This window comes from Lactuca virosa, chromosome 5 (assembly GCF_052849685.1).
Source record: "Lactuca virosa cultivar CGN04683 chromosome 5, Lactuca_virosa_CGN04683_v6, whole genome shotgun sequence".
NCBI classification, from domain to species: Eukaryota; Viridiplantae; Streptophyta; class Magnoliopsida; order Asterales; family Asteraceae; genus Lactuca; species Lactuca virosa.
In genome coordinates, this window is record NC_136430.1 from 320,877,141 (window position 1) to 320,900,934 (window position 23,794).

The following is a 23,794-nucleotide window of genomic DNA, read 5'->3' on the forward strand; positions in this document are numbered from 1 at the left end:
TTTGATTAAGTGTTATTTTGAAATTGATAGTCGGGGAGTCGTTGGAGCATTCGTCAGAGATTCCTCACAAGAGATTTCACAGCTAGCATACGAGGTGAGTTTCCTCCAGTAGGAACGGGTCTAAGGCACCAAGGTCGGCCCGTTTAGTTAGTAGTAGTTCCGGACTAGGATTCGATGCCGGGCGGGGCCCGATGTAGGTTTATATGCTTTTCCGGATTTCGATCTGATGTCGGGGCGGTCCCGAAGAATGCTTGTATGCTTAATGTCTTTGTGATTCTTGCATGTGTTTGTACTTGTATGTTTTCGGACTTCGGTCCGATGTCGGGGCGGTCCCGAGGAATGTTAGTATGTTTCCGGATTACGGTCCGATGCCGGGCGGGGCCCGAGGAATGTTTAAATGTTAATGATATATGTTTAGGTTTATGTGTATTATTTGATTATGTTCACATTTATTCCGAGATGTGCTCGATTTCGGGCGAGGCTCGATGCCGGGTGGGGCCCAATGCCGAATAGGGTTCGATGCTGGGAAAGCCAATGACGAGCTTGACTCGATGTAGCAGGGGCGGGGCCCAAGATATGTTTATGTGATATGTGTATGGTATGTGGTAGTTGGGGAGACTCACTAAACTTCGTGCTTACAGTTTTTAGTTTTGGTTTCAGGTACTTCCGCTAGTAAGGGGAAGAGCTCGGAATGACTGCATGACACACACCACAGTTTTTAGCCTGAGAGGATTTACTCTGATTTTTGACATATGATTTTGATACATTGACAGATATATGATATTTTTGAGATACATGGTTTATAACTTTTATGTGATGGATGATATTGATGGTTTTTACTAATGAATTAAAACGAATTTTTTTGACTATATTTTTAGGATGTCTCATATGCTCTTGGTACAACAACCTGAACCTTTATTCCAGTTGTACTTTTTCCCAATGGCACTAAAGATACGTTTCGTTTGGTGAGTTTTACCAACTGGAGATGATTCCCTTTAACATTGAATTATGAGCTTTAGATTGTTTTGAGAATTCTAAACCCCAATATTGATAAGAAATTCACTTCTTTTAATATATCTATAAAAACAGTATTAACTTTGTTGCATAAATAAAGGATCGACCCTGTTAACTTTGTTCTTATTGCAACGTAATCATTACATAACATATTAAAATAGAAGATACTTTACTTCATTTTCTGGCTTCAAATGATGCATCATTTGTGTAGGTAAGCTATAGTTTAAATAGAGATCATACACATAGTCATTTCGTAAAGAATGTCTTTAATGATAGATTCCTCAGCCAAGTTGATACCTCAGCGAAGTTGTCTGTTGTCGAGACTGTTTCTAGAAAGGATTGGAGAGGTGAATAGTCAATAAATTTCTTTAGCAACATCTTCATCTTCTCATAGAATAGCGTTGAATATTCCCTTGAAGCTAGAATAAGATGACTATTCCCTTGAAGACTTGCTGAAGGGAACTCCTCTTCATAGAATAGCGTTGACTTTTTTTATAAAAAAGGAAATCATGTGTGATTAACACTTGAAAGGAAATTATGTGTGATTAAAACCACTTTTGTTGCTTCTACTTCTACTAATAAGTTAAAGGCTTCAAACTTTCTAGCATCACTTCTCAAGATAGGTACCTGGGAGGTTATTTTCACTATTTGGTGTTTGTGTCTTTCTTTGATTCAACACACAAAGCTTGAGATTAAGTGATTGATAAACATTTTTTTGTTTTATAGTACATATCAAGATATGAAGGGGACCTGGTGACCAAATGTTACTTTGTAAAGCATACAGTCGTGTAGAAAGTTCTTGATGGTGGTCTCAAAAGAAATGAAAGTATGATGATGTAATAAATAAATCAATGAAACTATGTTGCTATTTCTTGTGTTCTCCCAAACAACACCAACCCATCTCTCTCTGACCTTCAAACCAGCGCCAATGGTGCGGGTGGGCCTCCTCTAGTTTGTATATATTGTATGCGTATACACACATACGTTATATCTATATGAAAAAAAATCATTTTTGCCAAAAAATATCTAACGAATCTCTTAATCGCACATATAAGACTATTTTGATGTGTTTTTTTTAATTGTTATGTAGAAAAACAAAAATTCTAATTTAAGTATGGTTCCAAGAGTTTTTAAGTTCTTATGTATATTTTCCAAATTGTATTTTTTATATAAAAATATGCTTTTTGTTTTTGTTTTTTTATTTTGTTTATTGTTATTACTATTATTATTATTATTTATTTTGTTTTTTAATGTTTTTAGTACTAGTTTTTTTGGACTAAATATCGGTTTGAGTTTTTTATTTATTTATAAGAATTATAAAAGTTTTAAATCATAAGACATTATGCAATATAATATTTTTAGATATCAATTTTTTTGGATCATAAAATTTTATATTATATCATTTTGAATAATAGTATATTGTACAATATCATATTTGAATCATATGATTTTGGATTATATATATTCAATTTAATCAAGTTTTGTATTATAACTTTTTTAGATAATGGATATGTTGAATCATCTTATTTTGGATCATATTTATTTTTAACAATACTATTTTAAAAACATGTAATCTTGTAAAATAACATGTGATATCTAAGCAACCTTATTTTCAAAAAAAATCTATTTAAAAAGTGTATAATATATAATATATAGGAAATATTTAAAAAGATTTATAATTAGGAAATCTAAATTTTTTACCTCTTATTTTTTATAAAAATTTTGGATTCCCCCAAAAAACGTAGGTACCCTTAAAAACTATACTTTTCATTTTTATTACAAACTCAATGAAACTGTATGACGAAGAACTATTTAATTTGATTTTCTGAATTTAGATATGTTTAAAAACTAATATTCCTTGAAATTAAATTATGACCATTTAAAAGACATAATTTTAAAAATTTCTTTTTAGAAAATCACTAGCATGCTAAGTAAGAAGAATATCTTAAATTTTTATAATTTTTGAAAAAATATTTTTAATTTTTGGGTTTTAATAAACATAATTTTTTTTTTAAATTTGTTTTACTATATTAATTTGGTAGAAAATTAAATTTAAAGAAATTTAATATTTTCAAAAAACGAAGTAATTACAAAAAAAAAAAGCAAGAACCAATATGAAGTTGACAAGTGGCATGAGAGTAGAGTTGGGTCCATGATAGGCGCGTGTTTGCGGAAAAATCATACTATTTTCCTTTTTCCATTCAACCTTCAAACATTTAAATATTCGTCGAAAATTAACAATATCTCGTAAATAATTACGAACATACAATATCATCTCGCTGAATTTTGACGAGAAATAAATTTAAATTTTGACTTTTCATTTTTTTCAATCTTGCGATATATATATATATATATATATATATATATATATATATATATATATATATATATATATATATATATATATATATATATATATATAAAGGGAGAGAAAGAGTGAGAGAGAAAAAGAGTAAAGTTCAAATTAGAACCTAACTAATTCTAAAAACCATCTTAAAATGAGATTTTTTTTTGTACATAATATGTTTCAAAAAAATAATAATACAGAAGATCATTATTTGTTTCATCTAAGGCATTCCAATATATATATATATATATATATATATATATATATATATATATATATATATATATATATATATATATATATATATATATTGTGAATGTGCATATGTATAAATATTTTTTTTGAAAAAAATGTGAATTTTCTAAAAAAAAAATATTAATATGCATAAAAAAATGCATTTTTTTTATTTTTTTAAATATTAATTTCGAAATATATATAAAAATTTTGTTGAATTAAAAAAAATATTTGTTTATTATAAATTTTATTTCTATTTATTTTAAATCAACAAATATATATATATATATATATATATATATATAGTGTGTGTGTGTGTTTTGTGTGGTTCTTGGATAGTATTGACTTTCCTTATTTGCAGGATGTATCTTTTATATATAATACCCTGGAAGTATTCTTATATGCATGTGAACTTTTGTTGTTTGCTTGTCTAAATCATCATTTTTTTTATTTGTATTCTAATAGCAACTTGATGGAAATCATTAAATACGATGATCATGCAAAATTGTAGTGTCGCATATTTGAAAATTATATACAAAATGATAAGACATTTGAACTCTTGTAAATATGATAATTTTTAAAGTACAAGTACTATTAAACTATCTTCTCAATCATAACACATGGTACGGTTTTAATTTAGTTAGGAGCACCAAAACTGAAAATTGAATAACATGTCAAAACTAATAAATTTTTAATGTGGAATCTAAATAATTCGACCCCGAATAACTTGATTCATGATTTTCTTGTGTCTTTTTTTTATAAACTATAAATAATTAATATATTGCATATGATTACATAAACTTTGCTTTTAAATACTAATCTAACTTTTTGTTTTGAAAAACTTCACTTTAGTGCACTTCGGATGAACTCTTACCGCATCCGACACACATGACCCATTTTATCTATAGCTAACATTCTAAATTTTGACAATTGGGCCGGCTAATAATAATAAAATCTCCAAATTAAATCATTTTAAAGTAAATGAAAAAGCACTGTTTTGTTATATTACTCTCATATACAAGTGGGACTCCTCTCTATGAAAGAAATTTAAATTAAAGAACAAAAACATAATATAATATTAATTCAATATAAAGAGCAACAAGTATTGCCCATGTTATTACGCTTCATTTGCACCAAAACACTATTAGAAATTAATGGAGCTCTTCAGGATAAACCCACTAGCCATTTTTCTCTTCGTGCTCTCATACTTCACACATCTGTCAATTGCACTAGGCATTGTTCCTCACAACCAAGACCTAAGCTCATACTTCCTTGTTCCACACAACAAAGCACGAGCTCAGGTCAGGGTGCGACCTCTTACATGGAACATGACCCTTGCAGCCTATGCTCATGGGTATGCATACCAAAGACTTGGTGACTGTGACTTGCGTCACTCAGAAGGACCTTTTGGGGAAAACCTAGCTGAAGGTTATGGTGATGAGTTTAGTGCAACCGATGCTGTTAACTTGTGGGTCGGGGAGAAACAATACTATGAGTACGGATCGAACTCGTGTGTTGGTGATGAATGCCTTCACTACACACAAGTTGTTTGGCGTGATTCTATTCATCTTGGTTGTGCTAAACTTAAGTGTCATAATGGTTGGTGGTTCGTTATATGTAGCTATGATCCCCCAGGAAATTATGAGGGTCAACGCCCATATTGAATTTAGTGTTATACCAGATATATATATGGATAGATGCCCTTGTTCAAGAGCATTGATTTATAATTATGTAATATCTATTTATGTGTAAGTTATATCCGCAAGGTGAAAAATCAGTTTTAACTACCCATTAGGATGATCTTGAAGATGTGAAGTGTATTGATTCTTGTGTCACACTTTTGTTATTTATAACATGATAATTAAAGAATAAGTCGGTATAATATTTACAAATACGATTGTAGTCGATTTTTGTTATTTAAGTGTAACTGCAATTTCTGTATGAACGTATTTGATATAGAGTTTTTGAGACTTTTTAAATTATAGCTTTAGTTTTTTTTTCTTGGAGAGCATGAGTTTTTAACTTTTATTTCAAATAAAAATTTTGAATTCAAAAACTTGTTCAAGTAGCTTTTCAGAACTATTAACTTTTAGTTTTTTACTAATTTTAAATGTTTAAAAGCTAACGGTTATTTTTGTCAAACATATATGAATAAATAAAAACTACAGCTTCCGGTTACTAGTGAGTTGTAAAACACACAGTGTGACTAATTATCTTTGCCGCAACTAGCTTTAACCATTTATTAAAAACTTCTCAAATGGTTATTTTTTTTTAAATATTTTTAAAAATTTAACTAATCTATCAAGATAGATCTAAGGGAAAATGACGGCTCAATAATGTATTTTGACTTTACCCTTTCGGTCACTAAACTTTTTTTCTTGCCTTTTAAGGGAACAAAATGTGTTAGAGACCTGTTCACTTAGTCCCTTTTACTTATTTTTACCGGTCACAAATGCCACGTCACAAAATCAAGCCAGCTGTGTTATGATATGGAGGAAACAACGCCGTTTAGACATGACGCAACATAAACCAGTAGTACACAACTGAAGTTGACCATACAACGTCGTTTAGAGTATCACCCTTAGAGAGCAAGTTTCGGCTCTTCATTACCCGAAGTGGGTATAAAAAGGATGTTGGTGCCTTAAAACAATCACTGCCAGTAACTTTGTTGCTCTAAATTCGCAAAGCAAAGCATATCATAACTAAGCCAAAAATGCCTTCTGTAACGTCGCCTCACATAGTTGTCTGCAAGTGTACCTTCAACTAGAGTAAAAGCAAATTTCTTGGCTCTCCTACATTGACTCATACTCACTTCAATCCTAAATGTGTTTTTGACCTACTCTCTAAACAGCCTAACACTCATCTTCTGATTGTTTACAAATTCTTGGGTGAAATGGCTTCCTATCCATATGTAAGTGACAATTGACCCAAATTTGAAATTCCTAGAACAATTATGATCAATTATTAGAAACTTTATCTGGAAAGAATTATCATCACTCATCCATGACCCCAAAGCCTAAATGTACAACTTTCATCACAACATTTAACTAACAACCTTCTACTGTCATTTCTTAAAACATTGTTGATAACCATTAGCAACTTGAGTTGTTTTGGATTCTCAAACTTCATACCTAACACATGTTGTTGCTCCTTCCAGGGTTGCTCTTCATTGAATATATTTGGCAAATTAGTAACAACATCAGCCTCATCATCTCCATTCTCCCTCATGTCATCATTAACAGGTTGTTGGAACCTGAAAGTGAACATCTAGCAATCCTAAGTCCGGATTCTGAAGTATTTGCATTCCGGAACAAATGGTCCGGAGTGAAATGTGAAGAGTGGTCCGGAATCTGTCCGGACCAGGAAAGAAGAAGATGCGAAGCTAAAGGCATTCCAGAATGACTCTCATGTACGGAATGGATGCTGATCCGGAGCAACTCTATTTTTTCTTCGTGCATTTATTTAGTTTGTCTTTGTATTGATGTGACATTTCATAGGACTTAGTCTTTTGTTGTATTTAGACAATCAGAATGTTAGGAATATTTCTTTTGTCCAGTCCTATGTAAGTATTCTAGTTAATTCGCTGTATCCTTCACTCCTATTTATAGGAGCATTCAATACAAGTCAACTACGGATCTTTCACTAAACTTTTGGCATCTCACTGAGTTTATTTAAAACATTCTTCTTGTTCTTCATTTATTAGCTTTACCTTGATCATTCATTCTCATTCCTCATTTAATGACTTGATCATTTGTTGAATATATTATCTAAGACTTGACTGGTCTTTCCAAGCTTGACTTGAACATCTATTAGCAAGCAGACATTGATCTTAAGCATTCACTCAAGGTTTGAGTTCTCAAACCTTGTCCATGCGCATTAGATCGATCTTGTTCTCACAATTGGTATTAGAGCTTGAGTGGTTGTCCTTTGAATCCATAAGATCAGATTATAGTTGGTTTGAAATTACCTTGGTATTTCAACTATTTCTGTGTTAAGGATAAAAGTTCTTCTATATACCACTTTAACTTGAAGATATCTTAACTTCAATGGTTGCTTCTAGTCCTCAGCAAATGATTTCAATGCAAATTGCAAATAGTGTGGGTGGCCCTACACGTGCCCCATTACTAGTTGTGGAAGAATATGATCATTGGAAAGTTAGAATGGAAATATTTTTACTTGCCAAAGATAAAGGTGAAGAAATCTGGAGATCCGTCAAAGAAGGTCCTCATGTTCCTGTAAGAACAGTTGTAAGAGATGCAACTGCTCAGCTCATGCTAGAAGATGGAACTCGCCCAACTCCTCTAACTACAGATGATATCGAGAAGTTGCATGCTGATCAAGTTGCTTTCTCAGAAATGGTGTTTGGTGTTGCTCCTTCACTCTTCGAGCACATCAAGCTATGCAAATCAGCCAAAGAGATTTGGGATACTCTTCAGGACCTGATTGAAGGTTCGGAAAATATGAAAGACAAGCGCCTCACCTCAGTTGTCAACGACTTCGATACTTTCACTACCACTCCTGGTGAATCAGTGGCCTCAGCCTACAACCGTTACCGAATCGTGGTTAACAACATGACTGCTCATGGGATTGTCCGAACTCCTTTGGAGTACAATCTCAAATTCATAAACAGTCTCGATAAAGGATGGGAAAATGTAAAATCTTGTCTCCAAAGCAATGGTTCCTTGAAAAAGTTGAAGCTCTATCAACTTTTTGATGAACTTCAAGGACATGAGTCAAATGTTGCTCAAACCATAAGGGAACTCTCCGGAGATCCTCTTGCCCTTGTCAGTTCTTTCGAATCAACCATTCCGAACTCATCTTCTTTAGATCCCTTTAAACCTATTGTTCCATCTGTTCAAACATCCGCACCCATCTTACCCACACAAATCTATCCTGTTGATGATTCCGAAGCCATGGACTCTGAACTCCGTTTCCAACAGGAGTTCGCTCTACTCTCAATGAAGTACAAACGCCCTTTCAATCCTTCTTACAAACCATACCAAAACCGATTCCATGCTCCTCACCAGAACAATCTTCAACCATACTCAGCTCCGGAACCTAAACCAACTTCAGAAAATCCTCCTGCATACAAACCAAACATCACTAAACCAAACTCTACTCCGGAACCCTCTCAGAGTTCCAAATCGGACAAACCAAAAGTTGTGTGTCATAAGTGTGGACATGCAAACCATTTTGCTAAAGATTGTCTGGCTGATGCTCCACAGAAACCAAAAATCAAGGATTCAGCTTACTACGTCCGAAGAGCACAAGAGATGGCTGAAAGCGAAAAAGCCTTTGTAACTACGGTTACAAGAGATGTTGAAGGATATTGGTCATACGGGGATGATGACGATATGGTAACTGGAAGGAACATGTGTCTGATGGCAAGACAAACGGTTGAATGTGATGATAGATATTGGTCTTCTGGGTCGGAAGATGAAGATGATGTTGCTGAACCTTACTACTGCTATATGGCCACCAATAATCCACCCGGTCGAAGCATCGTTCAGCAGGTAAAATCTATGATCTCTGATAATAATTTTGATTTGTCTCTTTGTGAACCTTATCTGACCCAAATCCAAACAGATATGAGAACCATTTATAAAGCCTATGAGTCTGCCATAGAAGCCAGTGAGAAGAAGGACTGTGAAATAAATCGTCTTAGGTTACGTTCTGAGGATAAAAAGTTGAAAATCGAGTCTTTAGAGCATGAGCTTGTAATGTCAAACGATGAATGTATCATTTTGAAAGATAAATGTGAAATCACCTATTCTGAACGAAATGTTTTAATTTCTGATAAAAAAAACGTCTCAATGCAAAGATAGATGATTTGCATAATTCTGTAGACATGCTTGAAGCGGACATTCGGATGACTCATAATTTTCGTCATCCATGGTCTAAAGCAACTTGGTTTCGGAAGCGAGTTTCCGAAACCAATTGTTAGTCCCCTGAAGGAATTGCAAAATTTGACATTCATGGGAGAGGTTCCGAACATCAAACATTCGGACACCCCTGTTTCTCCCTTGTCTCCACTTCCTGAGACTACAGACCATTTTGAGTCCCTAATTCCTGAGTTCAAACCAACTGTTGTCAAGTGTCCTGATTCCACGCCACTTCCGCATCTGATAAACCTGGACCTGAATCGGACCACAAATTTTCATCACAATCTTACAAATTGCGTAGATTATGTTCATAGAAGTAATCATGTGAACAATTGTGTGATTGAAGAAATCATTCCGGTGACAACTGAAACTACTACCCCCGAGTTTGTATGGGCATCTTTAGATGATAAAGTTGAAGTTTCAAGCTGTGTGTCCTCTGATTCTTGCGAATCGGATTCCTTAGTCGTCTCAAAAACTAAATTGGTTCCCATTGCTCCTGAGATTAGGAATCCATCCGTAGGACAAACCTCAAAATCCTCGTCTCATCCTAAGAGAAAACCAATGCTGAATAGGAAGGATATTGTAGATCCCAAAGTAGAAGCTCGAAATGCACATAAAAAGGAAGTTAAGGCTAGACAAAATTCCAGGTTCATTGCAAACTCCAAACCAAGTTTATACCGGAATTCTCATGCATCAACCCATAGTCAAAACTCCTTTGTTCCCACTAAGATCCTCAAAAGACCTTTTGAATCTCCTAGTCGTGTAGAACCCAAGAAAGTAGACAGTTCTACTCAGCCTAAATCTCGTGTGAATGCCACGACAGTCCAAAACACGTCTCCTCGGACTGTTTCATCTGTTTTTATTGCAAAATCTGATGGCACAATTTTTAAACACAATCTTTCAAAAACCAATGTGTCATCAAGCAAATCCACAAATGCAAAGAAAACATCTTTTTCAAAATCTTCAAAGAAAAATCTTTTGTGGAAAGTCAAAACTCCCATTGATGAAACAACAATTCCGGAGGTTACAAATGTTACCAACAATCCGGAAGTCAAAGGTCCGAAGAAGACCGTTCGGAACCTTCAAGTCATTGAATATGACTACTGGATAAATGAAAAGACATTAGCCTTCTGTCTATTTCCAAAGAATTCAAAGATTACCACCCAGAAACACAAAGTTGCTCCTAAGTCACAATCAAAGTCCAAAGCCCGTGCCTACATCCCAAAGTCTAATTCGGAGCCTAAAAACTCCATTACTCACTAATTTTGCAGGCACTTTGTGCTTCGGAGCAAGAAACAATATGGTATTTTGATAGTGCTTGCTCCATGCACATGACGGGGCAGAAAGATTTTCTGCGAGATCTAAAGCTTTCTCCAAATGTTGGTTACATGACATATGGCAACAACTCCAACTCTCAAATACGTGGTTATGGGATCCTCACCAATGGAAACTTCTCTATCTCACATGTGGCTTATGTAGCTGATCTAAAACATAATTTGATAAGTGTTGCTCAGCTCACTTATTCAAATCGACGTGTGGAATTTTGCAAAAAGTACAGCTACGTAATGACTTAATACCAGAAAGAGTGTTTAATCAAGTCACTTCGCAACAAGAACATGTACCCGCTCGACATCAACATGATTGTTGGCAAACCACAACTCTGCCTTCTCACGAAAGCTATTCCTGATGTCAGCTGGTTATGGCACCGAAGGCTCGCTCATCTAAACTTTCGGTACATGAATGATCTTGTATCCGACGAAATGGTGAGAGGTTTACCTCTTCTCAAATTCGAAAATGATCATTTGCGTGCTGCTTGTGAGTGTGGTTAGCAATCAAAGAAGGGCCATCCTGTTATCATCGAAAAATCCATTTCGGAACCATTGGAGCTTCTACATATTGATCTTTGTGGACCATCCACTGTATAAAGTCTTCATCATAAGAAATACATTCTTGTGATTGTTGATGATTTTACAAGGTTCACTTGGGTCTTCTTCCTAAGGCTGAAATCCGAAACAGCCTCAGAGCTCATAAATTTTATCAAAGGCATAGAAGTTCTTATCAAACTCCCAGTTAGGAGAATCCGAAGTTATAATGGATCGGAATTCACTAATTCCACCATTGAGAAATTTCTCACTGAAAAAGGAATCGACCACAACTTCTAAGCTCCTTATACTCCACAACAAAACGGTGTTGTCGAAAGATGTAATCGAACTCTAGTTGAAGCCGCTCGATCCATGCTGAATTTCGCAAATCTACCACTCTATCTTTGGGCTGAAGCCGTATCTACTGCCTGTTTCACTCAAAATCGAAGTATCATCAATCGACGGCTCAACATGACACCATATGAAGCAATGAACGGTCGGAAGCCAACAATCTCGTTTTTGCATGTCTTCGGATGCAGATGCTTCATCAAGAACAATCGTGATCAGCTTACCAAGTTCCAAACTAAAGCTAATGAAGCCATCTTCCTTGGGTACTCCTTAAAATCAAAAGCTTACAGAGTTCTTAATCGGAGAACTCGTGTTCTGGAAGAAAGCTTTGACATTACTTTCGATGACAACTTCGTTCGGAATTCTGGCCCAACTCACATTACAACTCACATTATGGATTCCGATGCTCCTCCGCCAGGATGTCCGAATTCCCAAACAATTATTGAAGTTGATTTTGAAACTCTCTTTGGTCCTTCCGAAACCGATCTTGATTCATAATCTCGAACAAGGCCAACTCTCATTCCAATCTATTCTTCGGAAGCCCCTGTCTCGCATAACGTCTCCGGTCCGATCCCAAGCCTCCTTCCATTTGATTCCGAACCATTTCAACCTTCTCAGGTTGAGGGGGTGAATGCGCATCCCTCTCTTGAATCAAATGTGGATGGCTTCCAAGATGCAGCTGCTGATTTCGATGATTCCAATCCTCTCAACATTGATGAAAATGAAAACTTCTTTGAGTTCCCTTCTGATGATGATGTCAATCTCTCTGGTTCAGAAGTTCAAGGGGAGCATCATCCTCACATTCAAACCATTCAAGGGGAGAAAATTAATTCCACTGTTGATATCGGATCGACGGCTGCACAAGAACTCCCAAGATTACATGTTTGGACAAAGGATCATCCTCCGAACCAAGTAATCGGAAACCCCAATGCTGGTGTACAGACTCGTTCTGCTACACGTATCTAAAATGAATGCCATTTCTCGGCATTTATATCCATGGTTGAACCCAAATCCATTAAGGACGCATTAGAGCATGCTGATTGGATTACATCCATGCAAGAAGAACTGGCAGAATTTGACCGAAATGAAGTTTGGACTCTCGTGCCTCCTCCTCAGAATCATCCCATTGTCGGTACACGATGGGTATTTCGCAAAAAGCTAGATGGCGCAGGAGTTATTATTCGAAATAAAGCTAGATTGGTGGCAAAAGGATTTACACAAACTGAAGGGCTTGACTACGATGAGACCTTTGCCCCTGTTGCACGTCTTGAAGCCATCAGAATCTTTCTTGCTTATGCTGCTCACAAAGGCTTTAAAGTTTACCAAATGGATGTTAAGAGTGCTTTTCTTAACGGTGAACTTTACACTGAAGTGTACCTTCAACAGCCCCCTGGTTTTATTAATCTATCCTTTCCGAACTACTGTTACAAACTCCAGAAGGCTGTCTACGGACTCAAGCAGGCTCCTCGGGCATGGTACGAGACCCTCACTGATTTTCTCAAACGCTCCGGTTTCCAAAGAGGAATTCTAGATCCTACCCTATTCCGAAGATCAAATGGAAAGCATCTCATGCTGGTACAAATTTATGTGGACGACATCATTTTTGGATCTACAGATTCATCTATGGTTGTTGACTTTGCTAAACTTATGATCAATCGATTCCAAATGAGCATGAATCGGGAGTTAAGCTTCTTTCTTGGCCTTCAAGTCAAACATACTAACAGAGGAATCTTCATTCACCAAGAGAAGTACATTTCGGAACTCCTCAAGAAATACTCAATGGACACCTGTGCCTCAGCCAAGGTACCAATGGGCTTCGGACACAAGATCTTTGCCGACCCTTCAGGTGTTTCTATTGATGAAAAGAAATACTGCAGAATGATTGGATCCCTGCTCTATCTCATAGCAAGTCGTCCGGATATCATGTTTTCAACATGCTTATGTGCCAGATTTCAAGTCAACCCAAAGATGTCTCATCTCTTGGCTGTAAAACAAATCTTCCGATACCTTAAAGGTACAAAGAGTCTCGAAATCTAGTACCCAACAAATGAGAGCTTCCTACTTCAAGCCTATTCAGATTCAAACTATGGTGGTCTTCAACTTGATAGAAAAAACACTTCAGGTGGCTGTCAATTCTTAGGTGGTCGTTTGGTCAGTTGGTCATCCAAGAAACAAAACTGCATTACACTCTCTACAGCCGAAGCAGAATACATCGATGCTGCCAGCTGTACATCTTAGGTTCTGTGGATGAAATCTCAACTCTTGGATTATGGTTACCGCTTTCAACGCATTCCTGTCTATTGTGACTCTCAAAGTGCCATTGCGATTTCCCACAATCCAATTCAACACTCAATGACTAAGCACATTGATATAAGGTACCATTTCATAAAATATCATGTTCTAAATGGTAACATTGAACTCATTTTTGTTCCATATGACGATGAGATTGCTGATGTCTTTACCAAGGCATTAGACGAAATCAAATTCAATGGTTTTCTGAACAAAATGGGTATGATGATACCAGATCCTCAGTTCTTTCAAGAGACTTGTTCTCTTTGATAGACGTATTCGAAAGAAAATTAGTTTCGATCTAAATTTTTCATCTCGGAACCACTTTCTCTCTAAATACATAGGATCATTTTACTTGTCTTTATTTCTGACCATCACTTGAGTTTTAAGCTGTACAGTTCGTCCTGGTTGTTTGCTATTTAAAGTCCACATTGTCATAGTGCTCAAATTTTCATCTCGGAATATACTTCATATTGGCATCCCGGAATTCCACTCCGGAAAAGGTATTGCATTCGGCACTTCGGAATTTCAAAATTCACTCTGGAAGATTTCTCAAATCTCACCCCGGAATGCTTTACAAATCTTGCTCCGGAATTTTATTTAAAATCTCACTCTGGAATGCTTTCCCAATCATGTTCCAGAAACTCTTTCGAATTCACTCCGGAAATTCTTGAATTTCTATTCCAGAATTTCTGCTCCGGAATCACCAACCTTTTCAAATCAAACTGAATTTCTGTTCCGGAATCACACATCTTTTTTTGAAATGACACTAAATTTTCGACTCCGGAATCGAAACTCGCTCCGGATTATTTCTCATTTCGGACCTCTTTTCAAAACAAGCATGTTCCGGAACACAACTCCTTATCCTCCGGATCATACTCTGTCCGGAACCGCTCATCCGGAATTCCAAAGGATAATAAGGTGAAACGTTTTTGTTTCAACGGTTACTTTTCTTGAAGATCCTATCCTATCTTCCTCGATTTTCATGACACGATTGCACGCCCCCATAAAGTATCCATCGAATCGCCGGTTTGGGTTTTCCATTTTTAGCCACAAACAACCTCACCTTTTACCTCCCAGGTCAACTCAGCCCCCTAAAGCATTTTCTCATTTAATGCAACCCGTTTCACCTTCGGATCCTCATTATTACCCTACTAACCCGACCTACTTCCCTTACCTATAAATACCAATCAAAACCCCCTTTTACCTCTTTACGCGCCCAATACTCCTTTAAATCCCTTAATTTCTCTTTGAGTTCTTCGTGTTCATCAAGCTCTCATCACCCTGCAACAATGGCTTCCCCTCCTTCCCCACCAAAAACTGCTCCACCCGCTTCAACTCCCAAGAAATCCATTGCCAAGAAGAAACGATCAAAGGGTTCATCTTCATCAACTGAACCGTTTCTAAGGGACACTACACAACTGTTTTCCCTAAACCCTGAAGATTACGATGAATCGGTTCGTGTTATGGTGGAGTTCATCGCAAATCATCCCATCTCCATCCCTCTCACAAAAATTCATGAACCACCTCTTCCTCTTCATTATCTCCACAAAGCTTTCACCAGAATCAAAGAAATCGACGGTGTATTGGAGACGCATATCATTGGAGATCGAATCGTTCCCATCTACAAATCCACTTTTCTCAAGGCAATTGGTGTTAAACCAAATCCTAAAGGATTCACAGTCCAAGAACCAATCACTGAAGAGTTTCAGAACTTTCTGAATCACATTGGCTACAATCAAGATTACAGAGCCAAAGACTTCAAGAAATCAGCCGTCTCAGGGCTATGGACGGTGCTGATACACTTTATCATTCGAGGGTTATCCGGCAAGCACGGAGGAGCTGATACACTTAGCAAGGACGGGCTTCATGTTGTCTACAGCATTTACTCCGGACGTGACAACGCGGTTGATCTTCCGGAGGTCCTATGGCAATATTTCTGCAAATTTGCCAACAAGAGGAAGGACAACGAAATTTCGAGCCCTAGATTTTGGGCACTGACGATTCAAAAAATCTTCAACGAGCTTTCCAAACCAATTCCGGTCTCCGCAATTTCTCCGGAGGTATGTGTTTCATTCAAAGTTGTCAAGGCCTATAGAATTCCGGACCAATCCTCTTTTGGTCCGGTTAGACGACTTCCGGACCACATGTTGGCCTTAATCCCTTTCGATTCCCTTTATCTGAAACAACACTTAGAGACTTCGGTTGTGCTTGACCCAACACAACATGCCCCAGTCTCAGTTGAGCCCACTTCGGAAGAGGCCAATCCTAACACGTCCGTACCTAAGGTTAAGAAATCTGCCAAAAGAAAGAGTTCTCCCACCAAGCCAAAGCCTAAAAAGAGAACCAAAGTCAGCTCTTCCTCTCCAAAGGAAGATGCTCATGACATTCAGGCTGACTTTGGCCATCCGAACACCCCTCCTACCCACTCATCGGAGGTACCCCTCAATGTTTCAACATCACCTGCACACACTCACGGGGAGTCTCCACATAATCCACCCTCACCTTCTCAAAAAGGTGATGCTGGTGTTGACAATAGTTCCTTGAAGCGCCCTAGAACACACCCACAAGTCTCATTTGATATCCCTATCGTTTCTCACACAAGCACACACTCCGGAACCCCTTTTCCGGACCCTAAGCACTCCGGAGTTGGAGCAGTCCCTCCGACTCCGGATGCCCTAACTGGTCTGATACCCGGAAGGTGTACATGACGACCATGTGCTAACGATCCTCAATGGGAAGATTATGTTAACATGGCTGTTTCGAGACGTCCGGATCTGACTAGAGCTCAAGTGGAGGCCACTCTCGCTTCAATGTACAACAGAGCTCATCAAAGCAATCTTCAGTATGTTCCTCCTAGAGATGATGATGCCAATCGGGAACTTGCTTCGGAACAACCTCCCATCACCACTCACACCAACGTATTCCGAACTGTTTCTGATGAAGAAATCTCCGAAGAGTTTATGATCACTGATGAAGGCAATTCTGTTCCGGACCCTAACTTCATGTCATCCATCGGTTTTCAATCCAAGCCATCAACTTCCAAGTCTGTTTTTGACTTTGGATCATCTTCTTCAACCACTCCGGATGGTGAACCCAGCTCCAAACTACATGAAGATGATGTTATCACCAAACCTGGTCCCTCCACACATACTTCATCACATCAAGCTCCTCCGCAACACTCAGATTCTGACTCAGAATCCTCTGCTGGTGATCACATTGACCCCTTTGCTCTCCTTGACATTTAAACCAATGTGTCAGATACGATGAAGAAGGTCTCCTCAATCGAAACATCCGTAACAGAGCTCAACACAAAGCTGGATCAGAAGGTTTCCGGACTGGATTCTAAACTTGATGCCATCCTTCAGTCTCTCTCACAACAGTCCGGACCTTCAGTTGCGGAACGAGAAGCCCAAATGGACCAACTAATTTCCCTCCGGCTTAAGCACTCCATCGAGGAATTTGAAACTAAATATGATATTTTGGTTGATCACTATCTCAACACCATTACCTCCATGCTCAAAGTCCATGACGACTTGGTGTCTGCTACCAACGATCTGATTAAGCAGACCCACATTCGCCATGAGAAACAAATCCAAAGGCTGGAGAAGTAGATCAAGAAGAAGGATGAAATGAACCTGATCATTCAACAAGTCCTCATCAAGCTTCTTCGCTCCATTTGGAACATCGTTGATGTTCCGAATCGGAAGTTTGATGAGATGATAGCTATTCTCAGTCATTTGTTCGATCACCTTGCTGCCCAAGCTCCCACTTCTGAAGCACACGATACCCTCACTCTTCAACTCAAAACGGGCCTTCAGAAAGTCTTCTCCAAATTTGACGATCTAAAGGATGCTCTAGTACTTGCACCGGTTCCAAGATCCACCGATGCAAGAGGGGGAGAAGGTCCAAGTCAACCGTGGAAACCTGCCTCGGAGTTCACACTCCGAGATGAAGACTTGAATTCCGACGATGAAGTCCAGGTTGTGTCCGGACTTCTAGGAATTTCCTCTGATGATGAAGAAGACAGCGACAAAGAAAAATATGTCACCAACGGATTTCTAGGCCTTGAAGCTCCAAAGAAAATATTTCCAAAGGTGTTGTCTGAGGAAGAGAAGAGAATATGGTCCGCAACCTCTTGGCCATCCTCTTTACCAAATGCTCTTCAAAAGGCCATTCAAATGGCCAAGGCCAAATCTCTCCTCACAGCTGAAGCCTTCCGAACCACTCCTTCTATGCTCCCACCTATTCCGGCTCCAAAAATTGCTCCAATAGACCAGGGCTCTCCACTTCGGATCCCTGATGAGATTCCGGAAGATCCTCTTCCGAATCCCACTCCGGAATTTGTGGTGGATGAAAACATGAAGCTCATGATGGACGCTCTAAAAAGAAACAAAGGCAAAATGCCAATGGCTGCTGAACAACAAGCCTTCCACTCCGGACCTCCTCTCAAGCAAAAACAAGGATGGTCTCAGGAGGAAATCAACAAGGCATTAGAGGACAGCATCCGGATCCAAGCTCTTAAGGATAATCCTGATCTGATGTGTGACATCTCTCCTCTTTTCCATGAAGGCATTCTCCAGGATCACGAAATCGTTCCGTGTATGTACTACGATGTTCCTACCAACGATTTCGAACAGCTCGATCTTCCTCTCTCTCCATACAACAAGTATTACATCAAGTTTGCTCCTCTTTACCCAAATGATGATCCGGACTCCAGACTGAAAGAGAAAGGCTTGAGACATTCTACTCCAAGAATGCTCAACCACTTAAGGAAGTATGGACTAGAAAGAGAATCACCAAAGTCTATGGATTTGCAAGAAAAATCCTAGTGAAATTCGAACTCAACTGCCCATTATTTCGATTTCACGTCTTCTAAAACAAGCCTAACTACCGAACCCTTTCTGATGCGGACTTCCCTTCCATGAATCGGAACGACATTCTGACTCTTGCTGCTCACTTTCGCGGAATTTTGCAGATGTGACTATGAGCTGGCTCATCTCTACGGAACTGAAGACTACGTTGCGAAGATCACCTATGTTCTTCCGGAAGCTGATATGCTTGAAGATGGTCCAATTGATGACCCGGTTCTAGGGTTTGTCTACACAACCAAGAAGACAAACAAGAAGGAATTTTTCCGTGTCCTTGACAAACACCTAGTCCCGACCAAAGCACTCCGGAAGTTCATCTCTCGTGCATCAAAGTCTAAAGCTCCGGAACAAGTCAAAGAAAAGTTTGTGAGTCAATTGACCTGGTACATTGAAGTTAGAGAATGGCTGTTCCGATCTTTCTCATTCATCAAAGAAGAAGCAGTGTAATTGGATGGATTGCTAAGTTCACTTAGGGGGAGATTGTTGGAACCTGAAAGTGAACCTCTAGCTATCCTAAGTCTGGATTCGGAAGTACTTGCATTCCGGAACAAATGGTCCAGAGTAAAATGTGAAGAGTGGTCTGGAATCTGTCCAGACCAGGAAAGAAGAAGATGCGAAGCTGAAGGCATTCCGGAATGAATCTCATGTCCGGAATGGATGCTGATCCGGAGCAACTCTATTTTGTCTCCGTGCATTTATTTATTTTGTCTTTGTATTGATGTGACATTTCATAGGACTTAGTCTTTTGTTGTATTTAGACAATCAGAATGTCAGGGACATTTCTTTTATCCGGTCCTATGTAAGTATTCTAGTTAATTCGTTGTATCCTTCACTCCTATTTATAGGAGCATTCAATACAAGTCAACTACGGATCTTTCACTCAACTTTTGGCATCTCACTGAGTTTATTTAAAACATTATTCTTGTTCTTCATTTATTAGCTTTACCTTGATCATTCATTCTCATTCCTCATTTAATGACTTGATCATTTGTTGAATATATTATCTAAGACTTGACTGGTCTCTCCAGGCTTGAGTTGAACATCTATTAGCAAGCAGACATTGATCTTAAGCATTCACTCAAGGTTTGAGTTCTGAAACCTTGCCCCTGCACATTAGATCGATCTTTTTCTCACACAGGTTCGCCTTCACCTACATTGTCACTAATCTCACACTCTGCCTCATTATCTTTTTTGAAAAAATGAGGGTTGCCATTGTCATCTATATGCCCTGTCTCATCTGTTTCACCATCATTGTGGGCATTATCAACAACTTCTTCATAATTAGTATCAACAACATCTTCTCTTTCTTCATCGAAACACTCATGCATGTTAATAGTACCAAAATGGTCTTCATACAGTGGGAGTATGACACCACCTTCATACGCAATGGCTATAAAAGTGGAATAATCAAGTTCATTCCTAATTAACCTCAAACCTTTTGGAAAATCGATATCAGGAAGACAGTAGTACAGTTTCTCACATTTTTCTCCTGTGACTCTTTCCATAAACGAGTAGCACTTGTTCTTGTCCATGCCTATGAAATCAATGTTCTCTAGTCTCTGCGTAGTACCATCAATGTATCATATGGGGTACCTTTCAAATTCCTTGAAAATGCACATCAACAGCGATATAGAGAGCCATGGTTGAATCAAGATAGTCGATAGAAAGATTTAATGAAGACGGAAAGAGTGGGAGAACTGTTGTCGGTACCTCATTAAAAACCCTAACTAAACACAATCAACCGTAACACGTGGAAATTTTAAATGATGTGGCAAAGATTTTACTGGCTGACCCCTTCAATTCTTTCTAAAGGACCAAATCGACCCGACAATAAATATTTTGTTCGTTTAAAATGCAAGAAAAAAGTTTAGTAACTGAAAGGGTAAAGTCAAAATACATTATTGGGCCGTTGTGTCATTTTCCCTATATCTAAACTATGTTTCGCAAAATACAATTTTGCCTTTGGGTGAGACTGATGGTGCAGATGTTGTGATCACGTAGGTTGGTGAGAAGACCATTTACGATTATAATTCAAACACTGTGCTCCGTAAAAGAGGTGTGGGTATTATACTCGAGTTGTTTGACACAATTAAGTTCTTCTTTGTTGTGCAATGGTTCAATGCAATAATGGTGCATGGTTCATCACAAAATATATTTTTAAAGTGACTGGTCAAATGATTATGAAAATTGGATGGATGTAAGAAATATATGCTCATATATGTTTTTCCATTTCTTTTTTCGTTCTTATTTTGTCTAAGATCTAAACATGCTTCGGGATTTATAAAGTATGATACTACATGTATTTACCGAATATACAAATAGGTATATGCACTTTGGCAAATAAACAGTAAAACCTCGAATCCTTTTGTTTTTGTGTATTTACCGAATATACAAATAGGTATAAGCACTATGTCAAATAAGCAGTAAAACCTCGAATCGTTTTGTCTTTGTGCATATAATCTTGGTCTTTCGTAGTTATGACATGACCAAGTTGGTTACATTTTATCCTCACAAGTTAGTGCGTTAGAACCCCTGATAATGTTTATTTCACGGCCTGTTATAAGAATATAAGTTATAACATATTAAATTTGGGCCTTAGATAACGTTGATTGTGGGCTTCATAAATAGTAAGAATAACAAGAATTATGTTTTTGCCAAAACAAGTTAACCGAATAATAAAGTATATTGATTTATCGAAAAACGTTTCCCAGTTTATCAACACGTAAATTTACTAATAAAATTTTATATGAGTTTTAACAACCATATTATTTCGATCACGACCATCGTTAGACAAAGTTATTTGTAACTCATTCAATATAGAAAAATTAGTTAAGTTTAAACGACACACATAATAATAATAATAATAATAATAATAAAAGTTGACGAACATAAATGAACACATAAACACATAAGACTATTATTCGTGTACATGGATTTAACTAACTAAATAAAAAAATAATGTACATGGATTTAACTAACTAAATAAAATATAATGTTCAATGTTTATTTATTTATTAAATAAATAAACATAAAAAAAAATGTTCGATAGAATAATTTGCTGAGTATATAATTTGTTTACAACTCTATAGGTATAACATATTTTGAGCCCTTAAATAATATAAAAATGGATTCATAAGGAGTAAAAAATTTTGCTTTTACTATAATAAATGCCTTAAAACAATTTTGTTTATACTATAACTAGATTATGACTCGCGTAAAACGCGGGGAACATATAAAAAATACATATAAAAGTATAAAAAGTTGGCACAATAATTAAAAAGAAAGTAACAGAAATAAAATTAGTTTTATTAGTAACATTGAAAAAAACAATGAAATGCTTGAATATCTATAACCGACGAAAGACCTCTTTGTAAACAACGTTTTTTTGTTTTATTAGTTGGACGACCTTGTCACATATGAGTACCTTTAATACTATATCTTTTTAATTTATACTCTTCTTAGGTTCGGAAATCAATGTCAGTTGTCTTTTTTCTTTCTTGTTGATGTATCAATTAATGCAATACAAATTGGTGCTACATTTGGAGCTTTTAGTGCTATTAGCCGATTTGTTAATGATCTTCCGGTAAGTTCATTTTTTTTAAAAAAAATTACAACATTTTATATTTTCTTCGATTTAATGTTTTATTGATTTGTAATAATAATAATATGATTGGTGTAGGAGGGTCCTCAAACACTCGTGGGAATTACATTTGACTCATTGCAACATGTTATTTAAAAAAAATTAACCTTTCAAAAAGAATTATTCCTTCAAGCTCTTTTGCATTTTTTATTGCAGCCATTGATTTTCTTAGTTCCAGACATATATGATGTTTACACTCCTCTCCCCTCTGATGTTATTGTTCAACTTTCTAAGATGATGAAGTTACCAAAGACTGATGTTGACGATCATTGGACATTAGCAAATAACATAAATGCTTTTTCAAGAATCATGTAAGTAAATCGATTTTTAACTCAAGTTACGACAACACCCTTGTGTTTGTTTGTATTTTGTTGGATTAGGTGTCTAAGCCCATAACTATAATTGGTATGTACTTGAATTGATAGCAGCACAGTCCTTTTGGGTTGCCCTCAAACCTAGCAACTGGACAAGGAAATTATGAAATGAGAGATATTGATTTATTATAAGATTAATAAATTAATATAAATGATTTATTAATATGTTAAAAGATTAATATATTAATTAGAAATCACAAGGTTTAATTAATAGTTAGCCAGAAATTAATTAGAATTAATTTTGGGGTTAATTGTATTAATATAAAGTGCATGGACTAGTTTGCAATTATCAAATAGTTGAGTGGAAGGCTCCAGAACCTCCTTGGAAGGAGGTGGACGAAATCTATAGGGGAAACCCTAAGGATTTTGTCCAAGGGGCTTGGATAAGGCCCTTGGATAAGCTTAGGCCCCAATCAAAGGAGTATTAGGGTTTTCCCTAAACCCTAGATCCCTCAGCTATATAAGGAGCCTCCTGGCTCCCAAAATTGGCCACTCTTACTTTGGTGAAACCCTAGGGCCGAAATTGCATACCTTACTCTCTCTCTCTCTCTCTCTCTCTCTCTCCTTCTAGTTTCCTTCTTGCTAGTTCTTGGGTGTGATTCCATTAGAGGCATTACATTTGTGGTGCTAGGCTTCCAAGAAGATCAAGTTCAAGAGGATTATCAATTGTTTACTATAACAATTGAAAGGTATGTAACTCTTAAACCGTAATTAGTTATTTTCGAAAATAGCCTCATCCTCTAGGGTTCTTGTTTTGAAATTCAAAGTTATATGTTCAATAGTTAAAACATAGATCCAAAGTAGGTTGCATGTGAACTTAGGAATTGTTTTCTAGTTTATTTGTTTTACCTAAAACTCATCAGTGGTATCAGAGCGATTGTTTGTTTTAAATTGAATTGCTATAATGTTTGAATTGCAAATTAGGGTTTATAG

The 23,794-nt window shown here is 37.0% G+C and overlaps 1 protein-coding gene across 1 annotated transcript; it reads left to right on the plus strand.

Moving 5' to 3' along the window:
- Window positions 1-4,697: 4,697 nt before the first annotated feature.
- Window positions 4,698-5,487, plus strand: LOC145115532 (basic form of pathogenesis-related protein 1-like). The gene has a single exon (XM_079051827.1). It carries the CDS (start codon window positions 4,750-4,752, stop codon window positions 5,257-5,259), a length of 510 nt encoding a protein of 169 aa, XP_078907953.1. The 5' UTR covers window positions 4,698-4,749; the 3' UTR covers window positions 5,260-5,487.
- Window positions 5,488-23,794: the final 18,307 nt, after the last annotated feature.

What these genes read in the sequence shown, in the direction of transcription:
- LOC145115532 (XM_079051827.1), top strand. Translation starts at nt 4,750, where the DNA reads ATGGAGCTCTTCAGGATAAACCCACTAGCCATTTTTCTCTTCGTGCTC.